The 21,226-nt window shown below is 38.5% G+C and overlaps 3 protein-coding genes across 4 annotated transcripts; 2 read left to right on the top strand and 1 right to left on the bottom strand.

Moving 5' to 3' along the window:
* Positions 1–239: 239 nt before the first annotated feature.
* Positions 240–1,572, top strand: tmem238a (transmembrane protein 238a). Of its 2 annotated transcripts, none has more exons than XM_026348046.1 (3): positions 240–346; positions 635–785; positions 1,122–1,572. In XM_026348046.1, the coding sequence occupies exons 2-3, from the start codon at positions 641–643 to the stop codon at positions 1,283–1,285; spliced, it is 309 nt and encodes a 102-aa protein (XP_026203831.1). In that variant the 5' UTR covers positions 240–346; positions 635–640; the 3' UTR covers positions 1,286–1,572. The 2 variants fall into 2 exon arrangements, with proteins under 2 accessions (XP_026203831.1, XP_026203830.1); XM_026348045.1 differs by having other exon boundaries at positions 638–785; positions 1,122–1,571.
* A 7,601-nt stretch (positions 1,573–9,173) lies between these two features.
* rcvrn3 (recoverin 3) lies at positions 9,174–11,923 on the top strand. The gene is made up of 3 exons (XM_026348042.1): positions 9,174–9,554; positions 11,317–11,428; positions 11,838–11,923. Exons 1-3 carry the CDS (start codon positions 9,174–9,176, stop codon positions 11,921–11,923), a joined length of 579 nt encoding a protein of 192 aa, XP_026203827.1.
* Positions 11,924–16,629: 4,706 nt separating this feature from the next.
* si:ch211-232m10.6 (uncharacterized protein LOC572203 homolog) lies at positions 16,630–19,660 on the bottom strand. The gene is made up of 6 exons (XM_026348022.1): positions 19,465–19,660; positions 18,409–18,603; positions 17,889–17,948; positions 17,619–17,777; positions 17,361–17,472; positions 16,630–17,146 (listed from the first exon to the last, which is right to left on the bottom strand). Exons 1-6 carry the CDS (start codon positions 19,658–19,660, stop codon positions 16,630–16,632), a joined length of 1,239 nt encoding a protein of 412 aa, XP_026203807.1.
* Positions 19,661–21,226: the final 1,566 nt, after the last annotated feature.

The following is a 21,226-nucleotide window of genomic DNA, read 5'->3' as shown; positions in this document are numbered from 1 at the left end:
AAGAGTTTAAACCCATAAGAGCTTATAATTAACTGTGAATGTAGTTTTATTTCTAATATAAACGGAACTCAATTTGCCTTAAAGCCACATGTGTTCCTCCAGCATATTTACCATAAATACTATATATACTACTATAAACTATACCAATAAAACTCATAGAGGAAAAGAAAAGATGACGAAGAAGAAGAAATCTCCACCGGAAGTGTGTCACCTGTGGGCGGGGCTCAGGTGAGCGGGGCTCAGGTGAGCGGAGAAGGTAGAAACAGGAGCAAACGAAAAGTCCACGAGTCAAACTTCAAGAAGGTTTTTAGAGATTTAAACGACACAGAACGAACAAAAACATCAGGTGAGTCCGAGCACAAGTTTTACTGTTTGAAATGAAGAGTTTTTGTACAAGTTAAAGGTAAAAACTGTGTGATCGGTGTAAAGAGAGGAAAAACTGTAACTGTGAGCTTCTGCAGTGTTTAGGTTTTATTTTACTTTAGTTTTCACTGCATCACTTTTGTTAACAAAATCTGATTAATTATACAAAATGCAGTATAATCAAAAGTCTGTAGCATGTTCTGTGATTGAAGTGACATGAGGAATACCTGCTGCTGATACTCTGGAGGACTCTTTGTGTATTTCTGAGGAGCAGGAGATGTGTGACGGTCTGTCCCACTGTAAACTGGCTCTGGCCTTCGCTGTGTTGATGGATTTACTGGGAGCTGTGGCTCTGCTGATGGGAGTCTTCGCCCACCTGGAGATCCAGGGACAGGATTTTGGAGACTTACTCGTCTATTCTGGTACGTTTGTCCCTGCAGTTAAACTCACGAGTTTCTGTTTATAATAGTATTAGAAACGTGCAGCACCTTTAGAAAATCATCGATATCTGTTATGTAGCCTCGTCGTGTTTTCAATGAAAACGACAAACTTTTGCTGGTTCCAGCTCTTCAAATGTGCATATGTAATGCTTTTGTTTGTTGAACATCACTGTAAACACAGCACAACACTTATATTTCATATTATTAGTGGAGATTTTATACACAAAACCCTAATGAAAAAAACTGCAGACTGATTGATAATGAAATTACTGATCATTTGCAGCTGGAATAATAAAAGCTTAACATGATTCTGTTCAGGAGCCCTGCTTGTGCTCATGTCTCTGGCCGGCTGGGTGGCTTGGTACAGTGGAAACATTGAGGGTCTGACGTCCAAGAAGGAACTGGGACGCATCAACAGCGCTGTTGACCGGATCGCCCGCACCCTCAGCCGCAAGATCCGCAGCCACAAGATCCACCACTGATCCCACGGAGGAAGTCAGGACTGCCTTTCATTTTAAAAGCCTGATCATGAGTGTCAGTATTAATGTGAGATACACACACTGAGTCATTTCAATGGTAGATGTTCTGTTACAAAGTCAGACTGCACTGTTAATGTGTTACTGAGCAGTATTGTTATTTTTATAGTGACTGTTACATTTTAATAAAAATCTTTATATGTCACAGATTTGTCTGTTTTTAATAAAATGCCAACAATAAAAGACAGTTTTTTCCTGGTTGTGTATGTTGCAGCTTGATTCTCAAATAAAATAAATGATAAGTGGTTTGTGGCCTTTTGTCTTTGTTGGTTCAGGCTGTGATGTTGTTGTAATTTCCACTTGTTACCAGCAGAGATCAGTGTTGATGCACAGTCACTTTTTATTTCATATTTTAAATATGTTTGTGTGTGTTTCACACAAGCTCACCTTTACATCCTGAAGATGTGCATGGAAGCTAATTGCATTTAATGAGCAACTTTAAGAAGTGTGATACGCAGGTTTAGAACCTCTCATAAAGTGAGGATGGGGGTGATGGTGGAGAAGGAGACATGCCGCTTTGGGTAGATAAACGTTGAAAAGGAACAAAATGTACAAATTCAAAGTGTGAATTTGTGAATGAGAAGAAAATTTTTTAATTTTTTTCTTTTAAGATAATTATTAATCTGTAACCTAATAAATTACAACCTGTTAATGACATAATTACTCATTAATTGTTTCAGAATTTAAATAAATTACAACCAATTAGTGCAAAATAAGTTTTACATTGATATATAATTATCTGGAAACTTAACATTTTATCCGTTACTGTGAAAAAAACTAATTTACAAATAATAATTTTTCTTCAATACCATGATTTATTGAAAACATTGTATTATGAATTTACTAGAATGAAGATAGGACAAAGTTAGGACAGATTTTGGAGCCCATCTTTATTAAAATATTCTGTTTTCTGAAGAAAAGTTTAAAGTTAGCCTGTAGCGTTGTTATTCCCCTAAAATGTAATTGTCCCAAATGTTTGCAGACTACTGGAAAACTATAACCTGTGTTGATCTCCGAACAACATCAGAAATTGTTCTTACAAAATTGAATTGCATCTGTTGCTTTGAAAAAATCATCAGAAAGAAACATTTCAAGTAATTAGTAAAATATAGACACTTGTTGTGGATCATCTACCTGTGGGCAATTAGAATCTACTGTAACTAACGGCTCTGGTATGAATCATACAGTAAATGTTGAATTGTGAATCCACATCTACAAAGTAACTACAACTGTGAAAATAAATGTGGTGGAGTAAAAGTAAAAGTAAGTTCTACTGTAAAAGTTCAACTGCAAAACTGGGTTCATTCACAGTAAACAGTAGCTGTTGCTGATCCAGCCTTTAGACAGATTTTTAAAGGGACTCAATGTGATTGTTTTGGAGTCAGCACCTAGTGGCCGTCTGTGGCATTGCAACTTTAAGACGTTTGGAACATATCCATTGAGCTCCAGCACCTGTTGTGTTCAGTTAAACATGGTCAAATATGATATCAAAGACTCTTTAAGTCCAGTTGTCATGTTTTTCTGGGTCTAACAACACACACAGATTTCATCGGAGCTGCCCTGATATGTTAAGCCCCCACCAGCTGGTAAACCACCGTAAGTGGATTAAATCTTGACTTCAGGAAAGAGCTCAGAATTATTTGCATTTTCTTTTGTTTTTTTGATGCAGCTGCTCCTGTGTGAACTCATGACTACACTTCAGGCTATTTATGAAGCCGTGGTTCTAAAGAATCTGGTAGTAAGTTGCGTTCCAGTTCTCTAGCACCAGTAATGGGATTATAAAGACAGTTTTGACTGGACTCATTTCGAATGCTGGCTGCAGGTGAAGTCAGTCTGTTGTCCTCAGAGATCAGGTCTCAGGCCTCCAATCCAAAATGCATGTTTGGATTTTTGTAGCCTGACATGATATAACCCCCTGAGCTTCTCACCCTGACTCCACAAAAAGACTGAAGGAGTTTCAGACCCAGTCTTATGTGTGGAGGTGAACCCAACTATGACAAATTGGTACTGCTCCGGCTCTTTCCCATGAGACGGATGTTCCACAACCCTAGAACTAGTCAGCAACACCAGGGTTCAGCAGATCTAGACCCAGAAAGTTGTCTGCCATCCCCCAGGTCTGGCACCCAATGTTCAGGACTGTCAGGTTTTATCAGAAAGGTCCCTCAGAGTGCTCACTAACACATGAGACCAACTACGATTTGGTGTTTAAAGGGGCTTATGTGTAATGTGAGGTCATTGTATTGTTGTTGATTGGTTCCCTCTTACTGCTGCTATAGTTTTATTCTGAGTTAGGCCTTATCGCTTCTCTATAAATGCTCAGGAGTTGGTGAAAAGTTAAAGGCTGCATGACGCCATGAGGAATAAAAAGCCAACTGTGTACCAGCTTGAAGTTGGAGAATCTTTCAGTTGTCTCTCATCACTTTCTTGTGTGGTCCGGCTGACCGTTGATCTGACCTCCCTCTGCTCGCTCGACTAGCGTCCACTGGACGCCGTGATGCACATTAAGGTGTCTAGATTAAACGTTTCTTTTCTGGGAACAGATTCCTCAAGGTCGGGCCAAAGAGCTTTGATAGTACTTATCGCCGCTTTTCAATTCCCTGTATCGACTGTCTGCTTTGCATCGCTGCCAAATCCTCCTTACACCGCCTCACATCACCACCTTGACTGCTGCTCTCTCTCTTTCTCCTTCTGCTCCTCCATTTTAATCCCCCTCTCCTTTCAATCAAAGGATTCCCTTTCTCAGAAGTCAATCTAAACCAGGTTGTGGGTTAGAGGTGAGATTGTGGGAGGGGGAGGTTCATCTCGAGAGCCGAGGGACGAAAACTGCTAATCCAATAAATCCAGACTCTTTAGTATTTGTAGCCTGAAAAGAAAATCCTCGTTCTAAAAGAAGAAAGATCTGCTTGATAGACAGAGAATCAGGTGCAACAAGGTGGAGATCAAACTGGGTAAATCTCAGGGTTTTTTTTATCGTATTAATAAAACTTTAACATTTGCTTGACCTGACAACGGAGCAGGTTTTACTCTTTTCAAATTCTCATTGTGATACTACACTATAAAAATACCTTAAGTACAGAACCTGTGTTCAACACTTCTCTGTAGTCTTTATTTCTATTAATGCCTACACTGCTTGTTGCCGTCAAGTTGGAGCAAATTTTAACAGCTTCTTCACCGCTGTCAAGTCTAAAATCTATAAACAATTTACAAAAGTCTGTATAAAAATATTTAAACGTATTCACTCCAACAGCGTCAGACACTGATGCTTTGGTACGTTCACTGGTCGCATGTTGTTGATGCAAAAGGTACCACTGGCAACTGCCATCACTCCTATAGAGCGAGTTAATGATGCCAGACGTTAACCTTTAGTGTAGGTATTTGACACTGTGCAATGAGAATGTGTTGGTAAATTAACTAATCTGTTAATATAGAGGTAGTAAAATGTACTTTTCCTTTGAAATATTGTGAAATAGAAGCACAGAAGGGCATCAAATGGAAGTTAAGTAAAGTACAGTTCCTCAGAATTGTACTTAAATACAGCAGTTGTGTAAAATGTACTTAGCTACTTAGAAAAATGGTATTGTTTGCAAACCATATTAAAGTGTGGATCTTTAGCCTTAGTAAATACCCCACTATTATGCAGATGTGAATGGTTAATAAGAAACTGTGGTCAAACAATAATTATGACACCATGTACAACAAAGGAAGCTTCAGGTTGCAGGAGAAGGGCGGCTGGTTAGTGTAGTGGTAACATCATGTGGGAGACTGGGGTTCGAATCCCAGCTGTGGCCTAACACCAGTAGGGGTCCTTAGGCAAGACCTCCTCACGCTGCCCTGCCTACCTTTGTACCTTGTAATGACTTGTAAGTCGCTTTGGATAATCTGCTAATGAATAAAATGTAAATGTAAATGTAAATGAGAACTGGTCTGTTAACCAGAGTGATATTCATTAGATTACAAAGAAGGATCCATTAACAGACAACTGGAAGTCTATATTAAGATTGGAGGTGGCTGCAGAAAAGTCATAAATAAACAGATTACAGTCATAAATAAACACCAACAGTGAGACTGGATGTGATGTTTACTAAACAGCATCCACTGCAGCCACAAAAGAGAGTCATGGGACGATGCCATGTTTGCAAACATGTATTTGTGTAAAAGCCATAAAAATACGAAATGGAACAGGACAATAAACAAGAACTGTAACATTGGAAAACAGTTCGAATGATTCAGAGAAACTCTGACATGTCGTTCTAATAGTTTGAGGAATATCATGTTTCTTTCCTCTCACTTTAAGAATCTGTTTGCCTAAAAGGTGACATTGGTTTTGCATATCCTCTGGCAGAGCTCTCCAAAGCCTTGGCAGCCAGATGGCAAAATCCAAATCACCTGTAGAGATACAGCTGATGGTGCCAAGAGGGGGGTGGGGTGCTGAAGTTAGGCCTCAGCACGTCACCGGAGGAATTAAGTAGTTTTATTTAATACACAACAGAGAACAGCAGTTTGCCAAAAGAGCTTAATGTAGATGCTGCTCTATACTTGTCCTGCAATAAAGAGCCAATGCAGCTCTGACTGACATGAAAGCAGTAGGGGCAGGAGGCGTCTGCAGGTAGTTATGTCATTAATGTGCATTTAGTAGATGTGGCCAGACTGCTTCCTGACATGATCTTATAGGGTTTAGTTTTAGTTTAGACTGATCAGCACCAGGCACCCAGAGTGCAGCAATCACTTCACTACATCGTAGCTCATCACAGGTAGCTCGACATGAATTATATAAATATGGAGTTCAGTCATTAAAACATGTCGTCTCACACAATATATGAAATATAAAAGAATATAAAAAAGGAAACAAGTCAAATTGGTGAAAATGAATAATCAGAAAATGCTCCTACACTGTGGATTTATATCGATAATTAATGTTAAAGGAAAGAAAGAATAAAACTGTTCTGCAGGTAAAAAGGCTTCAGGTTTATTTACATATAAATAAACACAGAAATTAGACCCTAAACATGTCACAACCACTGTGGGTCAACATGAAGCTTTACTGTTACAGTGCAAACTGTGTTCTGACAGACATATGAGGGAGGGGGTTGGTTAAAACCCCTCCACTGCCTGAAGGGTTCAGATTATTTTCTGCTGCCTTCCCATCATGCTCCATGTTCCAGTCAGGCTCAGGTAGCTTTGGGAACAGCTCGTTTTTACTTTGTCACTTCACTTGATCAGGTTTATTTTTACAGCGGATAAAACCTGCTCGTTATCAGGTAACGCTTCTGTGCCAGGTCTCGGTCAGCTGACTTGTTTTCAGCTGCAGGTAGAGGAAGGAGGAGAGCTGTACGACATGCTTAGTCTGATCTTTAACCTGTGTCATATGTCAAACCTGCATCTCATTGCACAGTATAATAATTTACTGTAGGTTTTTTACGAGAGATTTGGAACAAGGTAGACACACTGATAATGTTGTATGGAAACTGGAGATTAACTCAAATACTCAAAACTAATAATTCAGAACATTTCCATGAATAGAAAATATTTTCTCCTGCGGCTACTTATTGATTTGAAGGATTACACAAAGATTGGGAATATCATCTTTATATCACAACAAAACACATCATTTATACCACAGAAATCACCTTTGTAAATGACTTACCTACTTGTTTCTGTCCACTGTGACAACAGGCGACATTAAAAAACCTGCAACAACTGCAACTTATTCCCTCAAACAACACAGGAGCTTCAACCTTGTGAGTGGCATAAACCTGTGCTATTTGGTGATTCTGAAACAAGAATATCGCAACATGAATTTTGTTTCCTCTACCAAGGTAAAACTACTAGCAATAACAAACACTGCTGCATGTTTTAACTTGACCTGAAATATTGTAAATTTAAATGTTCTTTTACTTTTAATATTAATATTAATATTTAATATTTTTAACATAGAAAAAAAATAAAACAAAAGATATTTATAGATCTATAAAAAAGAAGCATAATTGAAATCCTTTGAACATCCCATGTGGTCCATTTGACACAGAGGTGTCATCATTTATAGACCGGTTTTATTTTTTAGATTTTTGGATGATTAGCGTTAACAGTTTGAAAAAGGATGTAAAAATGTGTGAAACCAATGGAAACGTGTTGACAGACTGTGTCTGTCTGCTGTGTTCATGAAGGTGAAGATGAAGATCAAGACAATCCTAGTTTCACTAAGTTCGTCTTCAACATGAAATGTTAAAGACATTCTGCACAAGTTTAAATGAGTAGTTATGTATAACTTTTTAAATTTGAATGCACTAAAACCCTTTTAGCTCTGCAAAGCATTTCCTGCAGACCTGTTAAAAACGTGACATGACCATTTCACTACACGAGGAAATAAAAAAAAGCTCAGGAGGCTCAGGAGTTTATACGGGTGGTGTTGTAGCTCCGCCTCAGAGTGATCCAGTTTAATTGACTTATCTCTGCAGGTGGAGGCTGATTTCCTCTCCTGCTTGCAGACAGAGCATCAGTGTTTGTTCTGGACTCCTCAGCTGCTCACACAGGTAAGAAACAAACAGGGCTGTGCTACACTGACATTAAACATCATTATACTAATGTGCTAAATTATACTAAAGACTAAAGATATCAAAACATGGAGGGATATTTTAGGAAAAACAGGGGTGCTTTTAATGTTTCAATTACTTTTTCTCTATTGGTACAATTTAATTTAAACAAGGTTTAAGTGAGATTCTCTCTCTCACGTTTGCTGAATGGATATGAAAATGTGTAGACATGATAAAAAGGGTGTTATTGTAGGCACAGTAACATTAGTTTACTTTTGTTTTGTGCTATAAGTTTTGCATGATGTTTCCACTCTCACCTTCATCCACCATCCAACAACCCATAAATTATGGGTTTTATCAGTGTTAACTTTGTAGTAAAGATAAAATACTGAATTTCTTACTTATTGATTGGCACTGATTTTTTTTTCACTTCATAGTTTTTCAATTTGGATTAACCATATAAATGAACAAGGCAGGGAATGTTTATTTAGAAAGCTGATATCCAGTGTATAACATTTTTAAAGATTACTTCTTACAAATTATGGCTGTTTAGCCACAAATACATAGCAGAAAAACTATGTGAGTTGATTGTGAGTGTAGATAAGTATGGAAAGTTACCATGCTAGAATCAAATCCAAACTTACCTGGTGTATAGAAAGCATAGTTGATTCTGGTTGAATAAGAGTTAGCTGACATTAAACATGGCATATTGCAGCTAAACAATTCCAGAAGATTCAGGTATAACCAGAAGACTTGTGTCAGGGATCATCATCTAACCATCTAACCTGGACTTAAGTATCATACAGAATAAAACGTACATTGTGATTGCTACCCCTTACACTCTGCATGCCACCTATGTAAAAGTAATCACATCTACTGCACTATCATCTCTTTAATGCGTAAACTACAAACTTTTCAAAATGTGGAGAACTGCCAAAACTGTTGAAATCACATTTTAAATGTCTAAAAATAAGCATTTCAGCTTTGACCTGTGTTGGATCTTGTTTGTGACACCTCTTGGTTGGTATTACTGATGCTTCTCTGGCCTAATGAGCTTATCAAGCGGATTCTGTTTTTTTCCACAGCATTTACTTCTGGGGACTGAGTTGCAGGCCAGGATCAGAATCAAGGCACTACACTACAGCCGTATTATAGGAATAATCTTTGGTGTACAACTTTAGTAAAGTAGAGGAGGCAACTCCCTAAGTTGCCTAAGTTGTGTTAACTGCTTTAGAAAAGCTCAAGAGCCATAAAGTCACACTTTGGTATAGTGTATATATAAAACATCACCAACACCACCAACAATGGGTAATAGCAAGAGTGGCGCTGTATCCAAGGAGATCCTGGAGGATCTGAAGCTCAACACCAAGTTCTCAGAGACTGAGATTGTCCAGTGGTACGGAAACTTCCAAAGGCAGTGTCCATCAGGCCGTATCTCGAAAGAGGAGTTTCAGACCATCTACAGCAAGTTCTTCCCAGACAGTGACGCTAATACGTATGCTCAACATGTCTTCCGCTCCTTTGACACAAACGACGATGGCACCCTGGACTTCAAGGAGTACATCATTGCTCTCCACATGACATCAACAGGCAAGACCACCAGGAAACTGGAGTGGGCCTTCTCACTGTTCGATGTGGACAAGAATGGATACATCACCAAGTCAGAGGTCAAGGAAATTTGCACGGTGAGTTTTAGAAAAGTAGTGTTTGCAGTTAAGTAGAAGCATCACTAACATTTTCAAGATCTCAAGATATTTCCTTGCATCTGCACTGGGTACAGATGAAATCATTTTGCAAGCAAAAGCACCTGATATTTACCCTGATACCCTGATATTTAACACTTAAATCTATAAGCCACACTTCTATTTTCAACATACAGTGCTGCTTGTGGTCACCATCATCTGACTAGCTGTAATTAGCTATAGGGTTTTATAAGACTGGAAGTGTCTAGATAAATGAGTCTGGATTGAGCAGCAAGTTGATATGAACCAGATTTATACTATATCCTTTAGTTGCTTCCAGAAAAAGGCCAGGCAATGGCAGGCTTTAAAGAGCTCACCAGTAGAACACGGACTTCTCTGTCCCCAAATTTAACTACAGCATTGAAAGCTCAAGTCATGGACTTACCTTTGTTAGGTAACCTTTTTTAAATACAGGATTAGATTTTAACTTAAGCTGAACAGTTTAGGATAAAATTAGAGCTAAGTTATTCAATGACTTTGGAGTGAGGATAGATGGACATATACAAAGAGAACAGAGAGAGAAAGTTTCAGGAGGATTGTTAAATCTAAATGAAGAAGATTTCAAGCTCAAATTAGCAAAATAAATAAATATAAGACTCAGTAATCTAAACAATTTTAGGTAAAACATGGATACCAGCAGATGCTGTAGAATATGCATTAGCACATAAACAATGGTATCATCCGCATATAAGATGAGCACATATTGTGTCTTATAGTGACTTTAATACAAAAGTTAGTGTTGGTAATCTTTATCAAATATTTCAACAATACACATTTAACGCCAAACATAACTGGCTTATATGTCCTTCTTTGAATCACATTTCAAGGGCAAATGTGGCAGTAAATTATATTATATCTACTATTTTTTTAATATTATTTTTTTATTGAAAGACTACATAAAGTTAACAGCAAGAGACAAAACAAAACTAAATCTTCTTTAGTCTGACAGTAGTGTCTAAATAAGACCGTTCTCAGGTCTCTGACTTGACAGCCTGGTCATTTTCTCCAGTAATGTAGTAGTGTTCCCAGTTCCTTAAGTAGTTGCAGTAAATTGTGAGCTCTTCCCCAAAGCACTGACCTATCCTGCTTAGGATTTTCCATATATGATTAGAATATTCATTAATTTTTCTGAAATTCTTGAAATAGAGATCTAATCTGTTGGTGCTTCACCAAGTTAAGAAAATTAGACAGGAGTGGTCTGTAGTAAGTATGTTACTGTCAAAGTGTTCTACTAACCCAATCTTTCACTCAATTGCAACAGACTGAAAAAAACCCTTTATTTTTCAGTTTGCTTTGCAGGCCTATTTACAATCACTAGATTTTAATTTAAATGATTAGAAGTCATATAATCAAAGAACAAAGCCAGAGAGGTTAAAAAGCTGGTTGGTTAATCTGTGGGACTCCATCAGTTTTGTTGCCATTTTTGTCTGGAAACACATTATCAGCTCATAGACGTGACAAACTGACTGAGATTAAAGGAGGAGGATTTAGGTGAGATAGTTTCACCCTTTTTGTAATTATGAATTTATAGTGGTAGAATTCATATTAATTTGAGGTATGACACCTGAGAAAAGAGCTAATAATAAGGACACTCAGTAGTAATATTTAAGTAAAATGTGAGAAAAAACAATCAAACATTGCAAAGCATTCACAGACCATGATCTACAACCTCTGATCAATGTATGTCTACTGTTTTTTCTATTAGGCCATTTTCAAGCTGATTCCCAAGGAAGACCTGGCTGATTTGCCTGAAGATGAAAGTACAGCTGAGAAGAGGGCAGATAAACTCTGGAACTTCTTTGAGAAGGGCGAAAATGGTGAGATAAACGTGAAGTTGTCTTTAAAAATTGCAATGCAACAAAAACTGCCCCAAGAAATATTCATGAAAACTATTTGTATAAACAATTGACAGTGAGCAGTGCCACAGTTTGTAAATCTAATAGTGAAAGACTGGGCTAAAATAACTAGACTAATGGCGTTGCCATGTCAAACACAACAGATAGTACAGTTTCCATTAGATGACTGTGCAAACTCACATTTCAAAGTTGAACAAAGGATAGGTTCAACATGTGATTTTAAGGTAGTAGCAATTAATACTCTACCTTAACTATTTTTGAAAAATGATGCCATGAAATGTTTATTTGCATTACAAAATGAAGTATACACTAAATTACTATATCATCTGCATACAGAATGATTTAAGACAGCATTTCTTTTTTTCTCTAGATCGAGTGGCAGAAGGAGAGTTCATCCAGGGAGTGTTGGACAACGATGAAGCTCTTCGTTTGATTCAGTATCAGCCTTTAAAGTAACTCTTCTATCCAACAGATCCATTTTATTCAATCTTTCTTGATTATCACCTCTTCCACTTTACCCTTTATTCTCCTGAAAGTACCTGTACAAATTGTGAACACATAGCAGGTATCTCACTTGAAAATGAAATCATCCTACAGAATCTCCTGCAGGGATTGTTAACTTTTCTTACCAACTCATGCTGCTGCACTACTCTGCTTTAAAAACCAGAAAGCAGGGCTGAGTTCCCCTAGGTTACCTGTGATTGCAGTTACCATAGCAACTATTTACAAATTTTACAGTTTCAGAGGAGCTTCTATTTGAAGGTTGCATTGTCAAATATTCCCTCGTACACATGTGACACTATCCCAAATGTAAATAAAATTTGCACATGCTTTTCTGCTTTTTCCCAAATTATGATAGATGAAGGACATCCAATGTTTCTGAAACCAACAGTCATTATATAGTTTACATTTATTAAGAAGAGTACATGATGAAGGTGTGATTTAGTAAGTCAGGCACACATTTTATTATGATTAACATCTGTACATCTGACGTTTGCATTAGATAAAATATCGTTCTCATGTTTTTTCTTCTCTACCAGGCAGCAAATGGTTTCTGTAGTCTTTAACTTCGCTCTGGGATGCTTTTTTAAAAACCTGATCAAGATAGAGCTCATGGTTAAACTGCAGTAAGTGCAGGAGGTACCTGTTACTAATGTTGTGTTCACTTCATCTATGTGGCACAATCCCACATAGTTTATGTTCTAGTTAAGTGGTGCTCAATGGAAAATAGGTGTGTTCATGTACTGCAACATGTAAAACGTATAAGTGTTGATCCTGGACTTCCCTTTACAATAAATTAAATAAAACAAATCCATAAAATGGTAATAAAGTTTAATGTGCTCTGTTCTGCCTCTCATTCAGTTTATTAGTTTATTATGTTAATCTTTATAGAGACTTTAGTACAATGTGATATAGTGCTGTGCTAATAACAGCAAAAACCTCAGTGTAACCTGGATCAGTATGATTTGATAATTTAGGTTATAGAAACATGGTTTGGTTTAACACAGTTCATTGTGGCTTGAGACACAATTCTTGAATAGCTCAACCAATTAATGCATGTAAAAATAGAACATGCAGGCATTTTACATTTCAGCAAATACAATGAATAATCCTATCACATATGGGAAAAAAAAAGCTTGATTGACAGTTCTGTGAAAACCAAAACTACCAAAGCTCCAAATTCACTTCAGTATTAGGGCTTAAAGGAAGGATTACTATAAGAAAATGACCAGGCTCTAAAATTACATTACATTATTCTTATTATATTACTGAAGAAAGATTTAGATTTTTTTTAAAACCCATCTCTTTTCAGCGTCTCTTACTGTTAAGCGTTGTTCTAGCTATTCCTGCATTGTACAATAAAAACTTCATTTCTGTACAATTTAGTTCAGAGAAGAACTCAGTTATGTTTAAGTAACCAAAATATTTGTGTGTATTATGATATGTTTGCTCTTATTATACTTGATGATTTAAAAGTTGCTAAAAAATGCAGATATTCGATAAAATTGATCAATAGAGTTAATTAAATAGTGTATAATTTTCAATGTTGGCTTTTGTATTGAAGATACTTGAATATACAGTATGTGACAGTCTCAAATCATCCAACATATCTTAAGACGGAGCCTGCACCTGGAGAGAGTTCCTCTTGTAAGACGCCACGTCCCAGAGTCCTCTATGACTTCAGACCATTGGCTCTGACATCACACATTATGAAGGCTTTTGAGAGGCTGATCCTGGAGTCCCTCCGATTTCTGGTCAAACCCTCACTTGACCCCCTCCAGTTTGCCTATCAACCCCAAGTTGGAGTGGATGACGCCATCATACATCTGCTCCATCGCACCTACACCCACATGGACAAGCCTCGGGGCTTAGTGAGGATACTGATTTTGTGGATCCTAGACTACCTCATCTACTGATGACTTCGCATTTGTATGAAGTATTCAGGGTGGAGATGTTTGGACTGGTTTGGACTCAACCATCTAAAACTTATCATTGGTAAAACAAAAGATAAAGATAAAGATTGAATCTTGAATCTTGAAGGTTATGTGGACGTTGAATCACAGCAGCTGGACGTCTTCTTTGTTCGGTTGGTAACTAAAGTGTTAGTACCCAAAACTGGTGTTCAACACACTTTTTGACCAGATCACACTAAGTGCACTGCACTGCTGTCTCAAACTAATCTCTAATTGTCTGCGACTGGTATGATTGCTACTACAAACAGAGAAATTTCATTTGGAAACTCTTTTCATGGGATAATCCTCATAGGCCACTGTGAATAGTTTTGATTAGGAACTATTTCCCATGTTCGCACTGAGATTTGAGGATAATCCAGGAGATTGTTTGTGGAAAGATATTACTGCTTAGATTTTTAACTGTACCTGTATGTGAGCAGCATATTGAAAATCCACCCACCTCTATTCTATTATAATCCGTCTGTTGATCTTGACACAAATCTTGATTAGATAGACATTACTATATGTTAGCAAATGAGTCTTTCATTCAGATAAAATCCAATTTATTTAGCTTTGTTTAAAAAATCTTCTAGGTTTCTAAACCAAACCCTTCATTTGTCCCAAAGTCTCCAGATGTTCACATCTGTCCTGTTTTACAATGGCATTCTTAATTTACACAAGACAAACACAGATAATACTCTCTATATAAAAGATTAATATTGTTTCATAATATAAAGACCTGGTTTACTTTCTTTGCTCCACTTCCTGAGAGACATCTGCTACGTTGTTCTTTAAAGTGACATCACTTGGTGGTGTTCTTCCAAAATATAATCATCACTTCTCATGGAGCTTCGTTGATCGAAAAAGATTCCATAATTGAATTTATTGGATCATCTATATGGTGTAATAATAGTTTAAATTAATTACATTTAATTAGAATTAATTAATATAAACTAGGAATCAGAAGCTGAAACTTTTCTAAAAAACATAAAGTGAAAATATGTGTGTGGTAGTTGTGTTACTAAAAACTCATTTTTTTATTAACCCCTTCATGTTTCTTTATGTTATTGGTTGTTTTTGAGTAAAACGGGAACAAAGGTAAAAAATCACCTGAATTATTCAGTGATGTGTGAGGCTTATATATATATCTTATATAAACTGTTGTATAATTCAGTCTCTTAATTTCCATTTTTAATTACTCCTCTTATACTGCTCAGTGACCTGACAACCCTGTTTATCTCTGCTTCACTGCCTATAATATGTCAGTCTCCCTCTCTCAGTTATTCCCCTGACTGGGGAGATTATTGACATAATCTTCTGCCCGGCATTTGAAAGCATCTGTCTTTAACTTCCAAATCTCTCAGTTGCTCCAATCTTTGATTCTTGTTGTTCCAGTTTTCTTTTGGACATAAATTTAAGGTAGTAAAACTGTAAATAGGTTTATTTCAACACTTGTCACCTCATGTGTTTTTCTATTAGTTCTGTACAGTTAGAAACAATCGTATAAAGCTGTAATGTTAATAATGTTGTAATGTAATGCTCTAACAATATGCTGACTATAGTGCAAAACTGAGTATATTGACCCATTATGGCATAAAATCTTAGACAAGAAAGTGACTTAAATGTATAAGTTATTTCACCTTTCTGTCACCAAGATACAGAATGTTGAATATAACACAAAACACATAATCAATATACTATTTTAAAAAGAGACCATCCAGTGGTTCTTTGTCTTTATTGATGCTTCTATGAGGGACTTAATATAGTAAGTGTCTGTGAAGAGAACACATTTCATGTTATTGGTTTTTATTTATCACCATACTCAAGAAATCCTCCATGCATTACATTCAAAATGTAATGTTTCTTAATGTAATGTCATTTCCACAGTTTTTTTTTTTACAGTTTTTCTTTTGTAAAACTCACTTTAATCACATCACATCATCCCTGAAGTTGTCATTTTAAGGCTGGATTTACACACAAATAAGAAAACTGACACTTGTTTTCTCTTTGCAAAAATTGACATTTAAATAAAAATGGTTTATGTTTCATATCCAGCCTGAAAATATCTGTCTCACAAAGTTAATAATGAAACATGCAGTAGAACTTCCTGATAAAAACGTACCTTAAATGGACTGGGCAAGTATCAACAGTATTTTAAAAAAGATTTCACAATCAATACCACACTTTAGAAAAGAAATATGTACGTTCACATTTGAACCACTTTATACATGTACAGTGTGTTGTTTGGTCTCCAGCCAGAAATTAAGAACCGTGTTCATCAACAGTGCAGCTCAGTAAAAACTGTGGGGTTTAGGACGCTGTTGTGTATTAAGAAATCTAGTAATTTACCTTTTGAAGGTTCAGAAAGACATAATTTTTAACATTATTAGTCAAGTAGTAGAAATAAGTTGCTTCTAGTGCTGAACCCTCAATTCTATGGAGATTTCAAGCCACTCAGCAATTGTTGACAGATTTGGAGATTTAAAAGGACAATGAATACTGGACTGATGATGTGAGTACATGTAAACACGCTGAATGTATCAGAGCTGTGAGTCTTTCTGCCTGTCGTGGTCGAGAAAAGCACCTTGCTACTTTTTATAGTAACAAAACCTTTTGAATGTTTGTCTTTCAGTCTTTTAATGTAGTTTCATTCACTTATTACGTGTAGAGACGATCCTGACAACATGTTCGTCACTGTTCTTCATATTATTAGCAGAGAGAACCATCTCTGTCCTCCTGCAAAGTGTAATCCATTTCGTCCATCTCCCGTTCGCAATCTTCACATCCTTCGGCACCACATCCTTCTACCACCACCACACCACAAGGGTCCACCAACCTACCCCCACAAACTCCAGCTCCTCCAAGTGCTCCAGCTGTTCCCACACCCATTCCTCCTATTTTAACTCCATTCCCTCCAGCTCCTCCACCAACGAGCATCGTTCCCCCTGTGCCGCATGGCAGCGGTCCAACAGCTGGTCCCACTCCTCTGGGCCACAGTGGATCTATGAGTGCTCCTTGTTGGCCGAGCTGAATCAGCTGGTTGACGGAGTAAACTCCTCCGCCACCACCCCGAACAACCTCGTCATAGGAAGGGGCACAAGTGGCAGCTCGGACCTCGTCTAGCCTCACCCGGGCCCGGTGCTTCATCTCGATGATGGTCTTGGTGTAGGAGTTGAGCGTGACCACTGCAGCTGCCATGCAGCAGCTGAACGACAGCCACGCCAGGCTGCGAAGATAAGAGGAAGGGTTTGGGAAAATGTCAGTAAAGTGTCTGCCTAACTATTTCATGCTCACTCAAGTTTGATGACGTAGACATTGCTTGCAGTAAAGGACAACTACTGTAGATAGGAGCTAATGGAACATGCTAGCATGCAACATTGATTTTTCTTCCTATATTGGGAATTATTAAATAAATAAATTGGGTAAAAATCCAAACATACGCAAAGGACCACCCGTAGTCCCAGTCCTGTGGTCTCCAGTCTTTGGGCCCAATGCTGACAGTCATCTGAAACACCGTGGTGTACATCATATGAGCTACCATCCCCATCAAACCTGAGGAGAGACAAATAACGAAGGCACATTTTTAAAAATGAGGAGAAAGGAATTATCATGAAACCAGAACCAGCTTTGGAAGAGTCCTGTTTTCTTGAACAGACACTGACACATGGTGAGAGAGCGACTGAACAGAGTGTCATTACCTGAGAGGACGGTGCACATGGCAGCATAGGCGTTGATCTTGAGGGCGTTCATCTTCCTCTTGGCACAGAGACAAATTGCCTCCACACACATCAGCAGGAGGCCCATGCCCAGCAGACCGATGTACATGAACTCACTGATGACAGCCAGCCAGAGGACATCTGGAAGCCGGGGTGGGAAAAACAAAGGAGGAGAAAAAGACTTGTTGGGTTAGAGTACAGGTTGTTTTTTATGATTTCTGATTTGGTAAAAAATAAAAACCTTGTGCTGACCTTGGGTCTCTCCTGGTGTTAGCTCAATAAAGCTGCGACACTTTTCTTCCTGATCATCACCTGACAAACATCAGGAAAGAAAAGAGGTAGAGAAAGTTGAGGTATAAACATCCTGGTGACGATGAACATGAGTCCGTAGGTCATCTGAGTAGACTGGATTAAATATTGTTTTTCTGTCTCATGTAGGCACATTATGTTAATTAAAGCAAAGCATGTTGTTTGCATTGCATTGTTTGTAGACTCTGAAATTACACAAACTCAAGGTTTATATCATGTAATAAGTTGGTTTTGGGACAGAATGACGTTAAAGGGTCATTAATAGTGTGTGTTTTGGACTGGGCCTTTGGGTCCATGTAATAACTTTTCAGACTTCCATACTAAACAAATTTTGGTCAACACACTCGTGTGTTCAACAAACTAGTGAAAGTGTGTGCTTACTTGTGCCCTCCCACACCGAGGAGCTTCCAAACATCCTTTTGTGCGAGCCCAGCTGTTTTACACTGGAACTATATTCACTGACCTTCATTGTGTTTCTCACAGGACAGCCAGAAGCCCGTGTGGAAGTAACGCAGCATGTACTTGTCCTCGCCCGTCTCCCAGATGTAGTGGACAGCGTTGGCCAGCTGCTCCTTATTTAACCTGTCCTGCTCTTGTTTCTGCTGCGGAGAGAGTGTCACATTGTAGGCCAGGTTCTTGGGGTCTGAGGTTGGAGCCTCTGGGTGGAGAGTAATGAAAGTAGACAGAAAGAATACGTGTCCATATGTAAGGAGAGCAGAGGTGCAGAAAAGGAGGAAAGAGACATTCATTACAACATAGTTTTGTGGACGATGTGCCAAGAAACTCTGACGTTAATCCCACAGCAGGTCTCCTGTGGGTCACAGCGTGTAACACAATCCAGCCCCGAAACACAGTTCTTTAGGTAATCTGTGTTTTTTCTGTGTAGTGAAAATTGAATACGACATGCAAACAAATAGGCTTAGTCTTGAAAGATGAGACAGATAAAACAGCTGCAGATACAAAGTTCTGAGATTAGCAACAAATCTGGGATTATGTGAATCTCAGTCAGTCACGTCAGTGTAAAATGCTCGAATACAGGAAGCAATAAAAATATAGAAAGTCTTCAACTCATTTACATACACGTTGATTAAACACGCTTTAAGACACTCTCTATTCTTCAGGTCACCAGATCTAGTTTAAGGGCTAATGAAGAAGTCAGCAGTCGTTTTTTAGTTGGTTTACAGAAGAGAAAACTAATTTGTGAATTTTTAAGTTGTTGCAATACTGTAGTGAGATTAATCAGTCGCACAGGCTTCGGGAATCACCAGGTTTTGTTATTAAAACTAGAATTTCAGTGATTATGAAACTGTGTCAGGACAAATATGATGAACTGCACACGTCCAGATGTGAAAGGATTGAAGAGACTCGCACAAGCAGACTTGAAGCTGTAATTTCTACCAAACTGGTTTCAACAAAGTGCTGAATTAAGGTGTCGATATTAAATGATAGAAAAACAAGACCTTCCCTGGCTGTTGAGTGACTTTTAAAGAGAGTTGTTGACGGTATTTTCCATCTTTACCTGTGACGTACGGTTGGCTGTTGTTCTTCCCGCAGTTCTTCATCTTGACCGGCGACAGGCAGAGTGGCTTCACCACCTTGTGTGTTCCCTCGCACCAGTAGGAGGTGCAGAAAGCCAAGACGGACAAGGTGAGGGCCAGGGAGGTGAGGGACAGGGACAACAGGGAGCGGTTGCGCCTGGACATTTTCTCCAGCATGGTTGCTCAAAGAAAGGTGATGGTAGTAATAACCAGCTTTACTTCACAGTGGCTCAAAATTCCTTCAAGAGCTTGTTGACCAATCAGGATGAGGACCAAAGAGGTGGAGAGGCTTCCGTGACACCATGATGTCAAGTGAAGTGTTGCAGTGATTCAGATTGATAGTAGACAGGAGACAAGAGAGAGGAAGCAAGGAAAGGGATTAGGGATGTTTGAGAAGTGGGACAAAGGTCAGAGGGGAAGTTGGAACAGAGGTCCAGTAGCGAGATGGAGAGTGGGTGGGGGGGTTCAGAAAGGCAAAACAGTCAATGACCAGAGGTCAGAGGATGGTGAAGTAGGGGAAAGATGAAATGCTGGTTTAATCACGTCCAGCAAGAAAGATAAAGAGAAAGATGTGTGGGCCCGAGGTTCCAGGAGGAACTCCAGCTCTTCTCCTGATGTCACTCAAAGAAAAACAGTGTTATGGAGAAAAGCAGTTCTTCTGATATAAATAGTCTTCTGTGTTCCTGATGTTAGAGCCAGGTGAGGTGTTTGAGTCCACTCAGCAATCTTCCACTTTACCCCATCCTTCCAATGCCATCATGACTCATATCTCGGATCTGATTTGGTTTTCTCATGATCTCCTGCATGAGGATAAATGTCTAAATCTTAATGTGTGGATCCTCCAACTAATCAGTCCCTTTCTAAGGGCACATCTTGTTCTTTAGCCTGTTCCTCCACCTCTCTGGGAAGAGATTGAGCTCATGAAGGAGTGATTAGTCCAAGATCTCCGTTGTACCGCTGGACTTGCCTGGTAATAATCTGTGTTAATCTTGGGTGAGGTGGATGAGATTAATGCCCAATGACTCTCACGCTGTCTTTGCCTGAACAACCACCTGAGGGAGAGAAGGGAGGCAGAGGCAAACATCTGGATTAATATTCACCATCCTGCCATCGTTCTTGAAGTATTTGAGTCTAGCACTAATGAAGTTACACTTATCTTTTATCCCATACTACCTTTCTGGTGGTTTTAGATAACTGCGTTTGATGTGGACCACAGGATTTTTACTTTAAGCGATGACAATGCTGTAACATTCAAGGATCTGCTCAAAATAGGTTTTAATAATATTTGACTAACAGCTTCTTTTCAGTCTGGCTTGGTGGTAGAGCAGTTGTCTGCGAACCCCAGGGTGAGTGGTTAAATTCCCGGTTCGTCCTGGCTACTTGCTGAGGTGTCCTTGGACAAGACACCGAAACCCTGTAGTAACGCTGACATGCTGTCTGGCAGCTGTCCAACTGCAATTTCCCCAAGGGGATCAATAATGTATGTCATTATTATTACATTTTCCTCAGCTTCTTTCATTTGTGGTGTACCACAGGGCTTCATTCTTGGTAACCATTATTTTTATGCTCTTGGTAACCATTATTTTTATGCCTCTGCACTAGAAATAGCCATGTCTGGAGATGTTATGTTTTGAGATTGTTCATCTTTCTTTAATTTATAAATGTCTACAAGGATGAACTGATTTAATTTTAATCACTGTGAACACAAGTATGTAAATTCTTGTGAATGCGACCCCTCAGTGA

Source organism: Anabas testudineus, chromosome 11 (genome assembly GCF_900324465.2).
Source record: "Anabas testudineus chromosome 11, fAnaTes1.2, whole genome shotgun sequence".
NCBI classification, from domain to species: Eukaryota; Metazoa; Chordata; class Actinopteri; order Anabantiformes; family Anabantidae; genus Anabas; species Anabas testudineus.
This window is presented reverse-complemented; position numbering and strand designations above follow the sequence as displayed.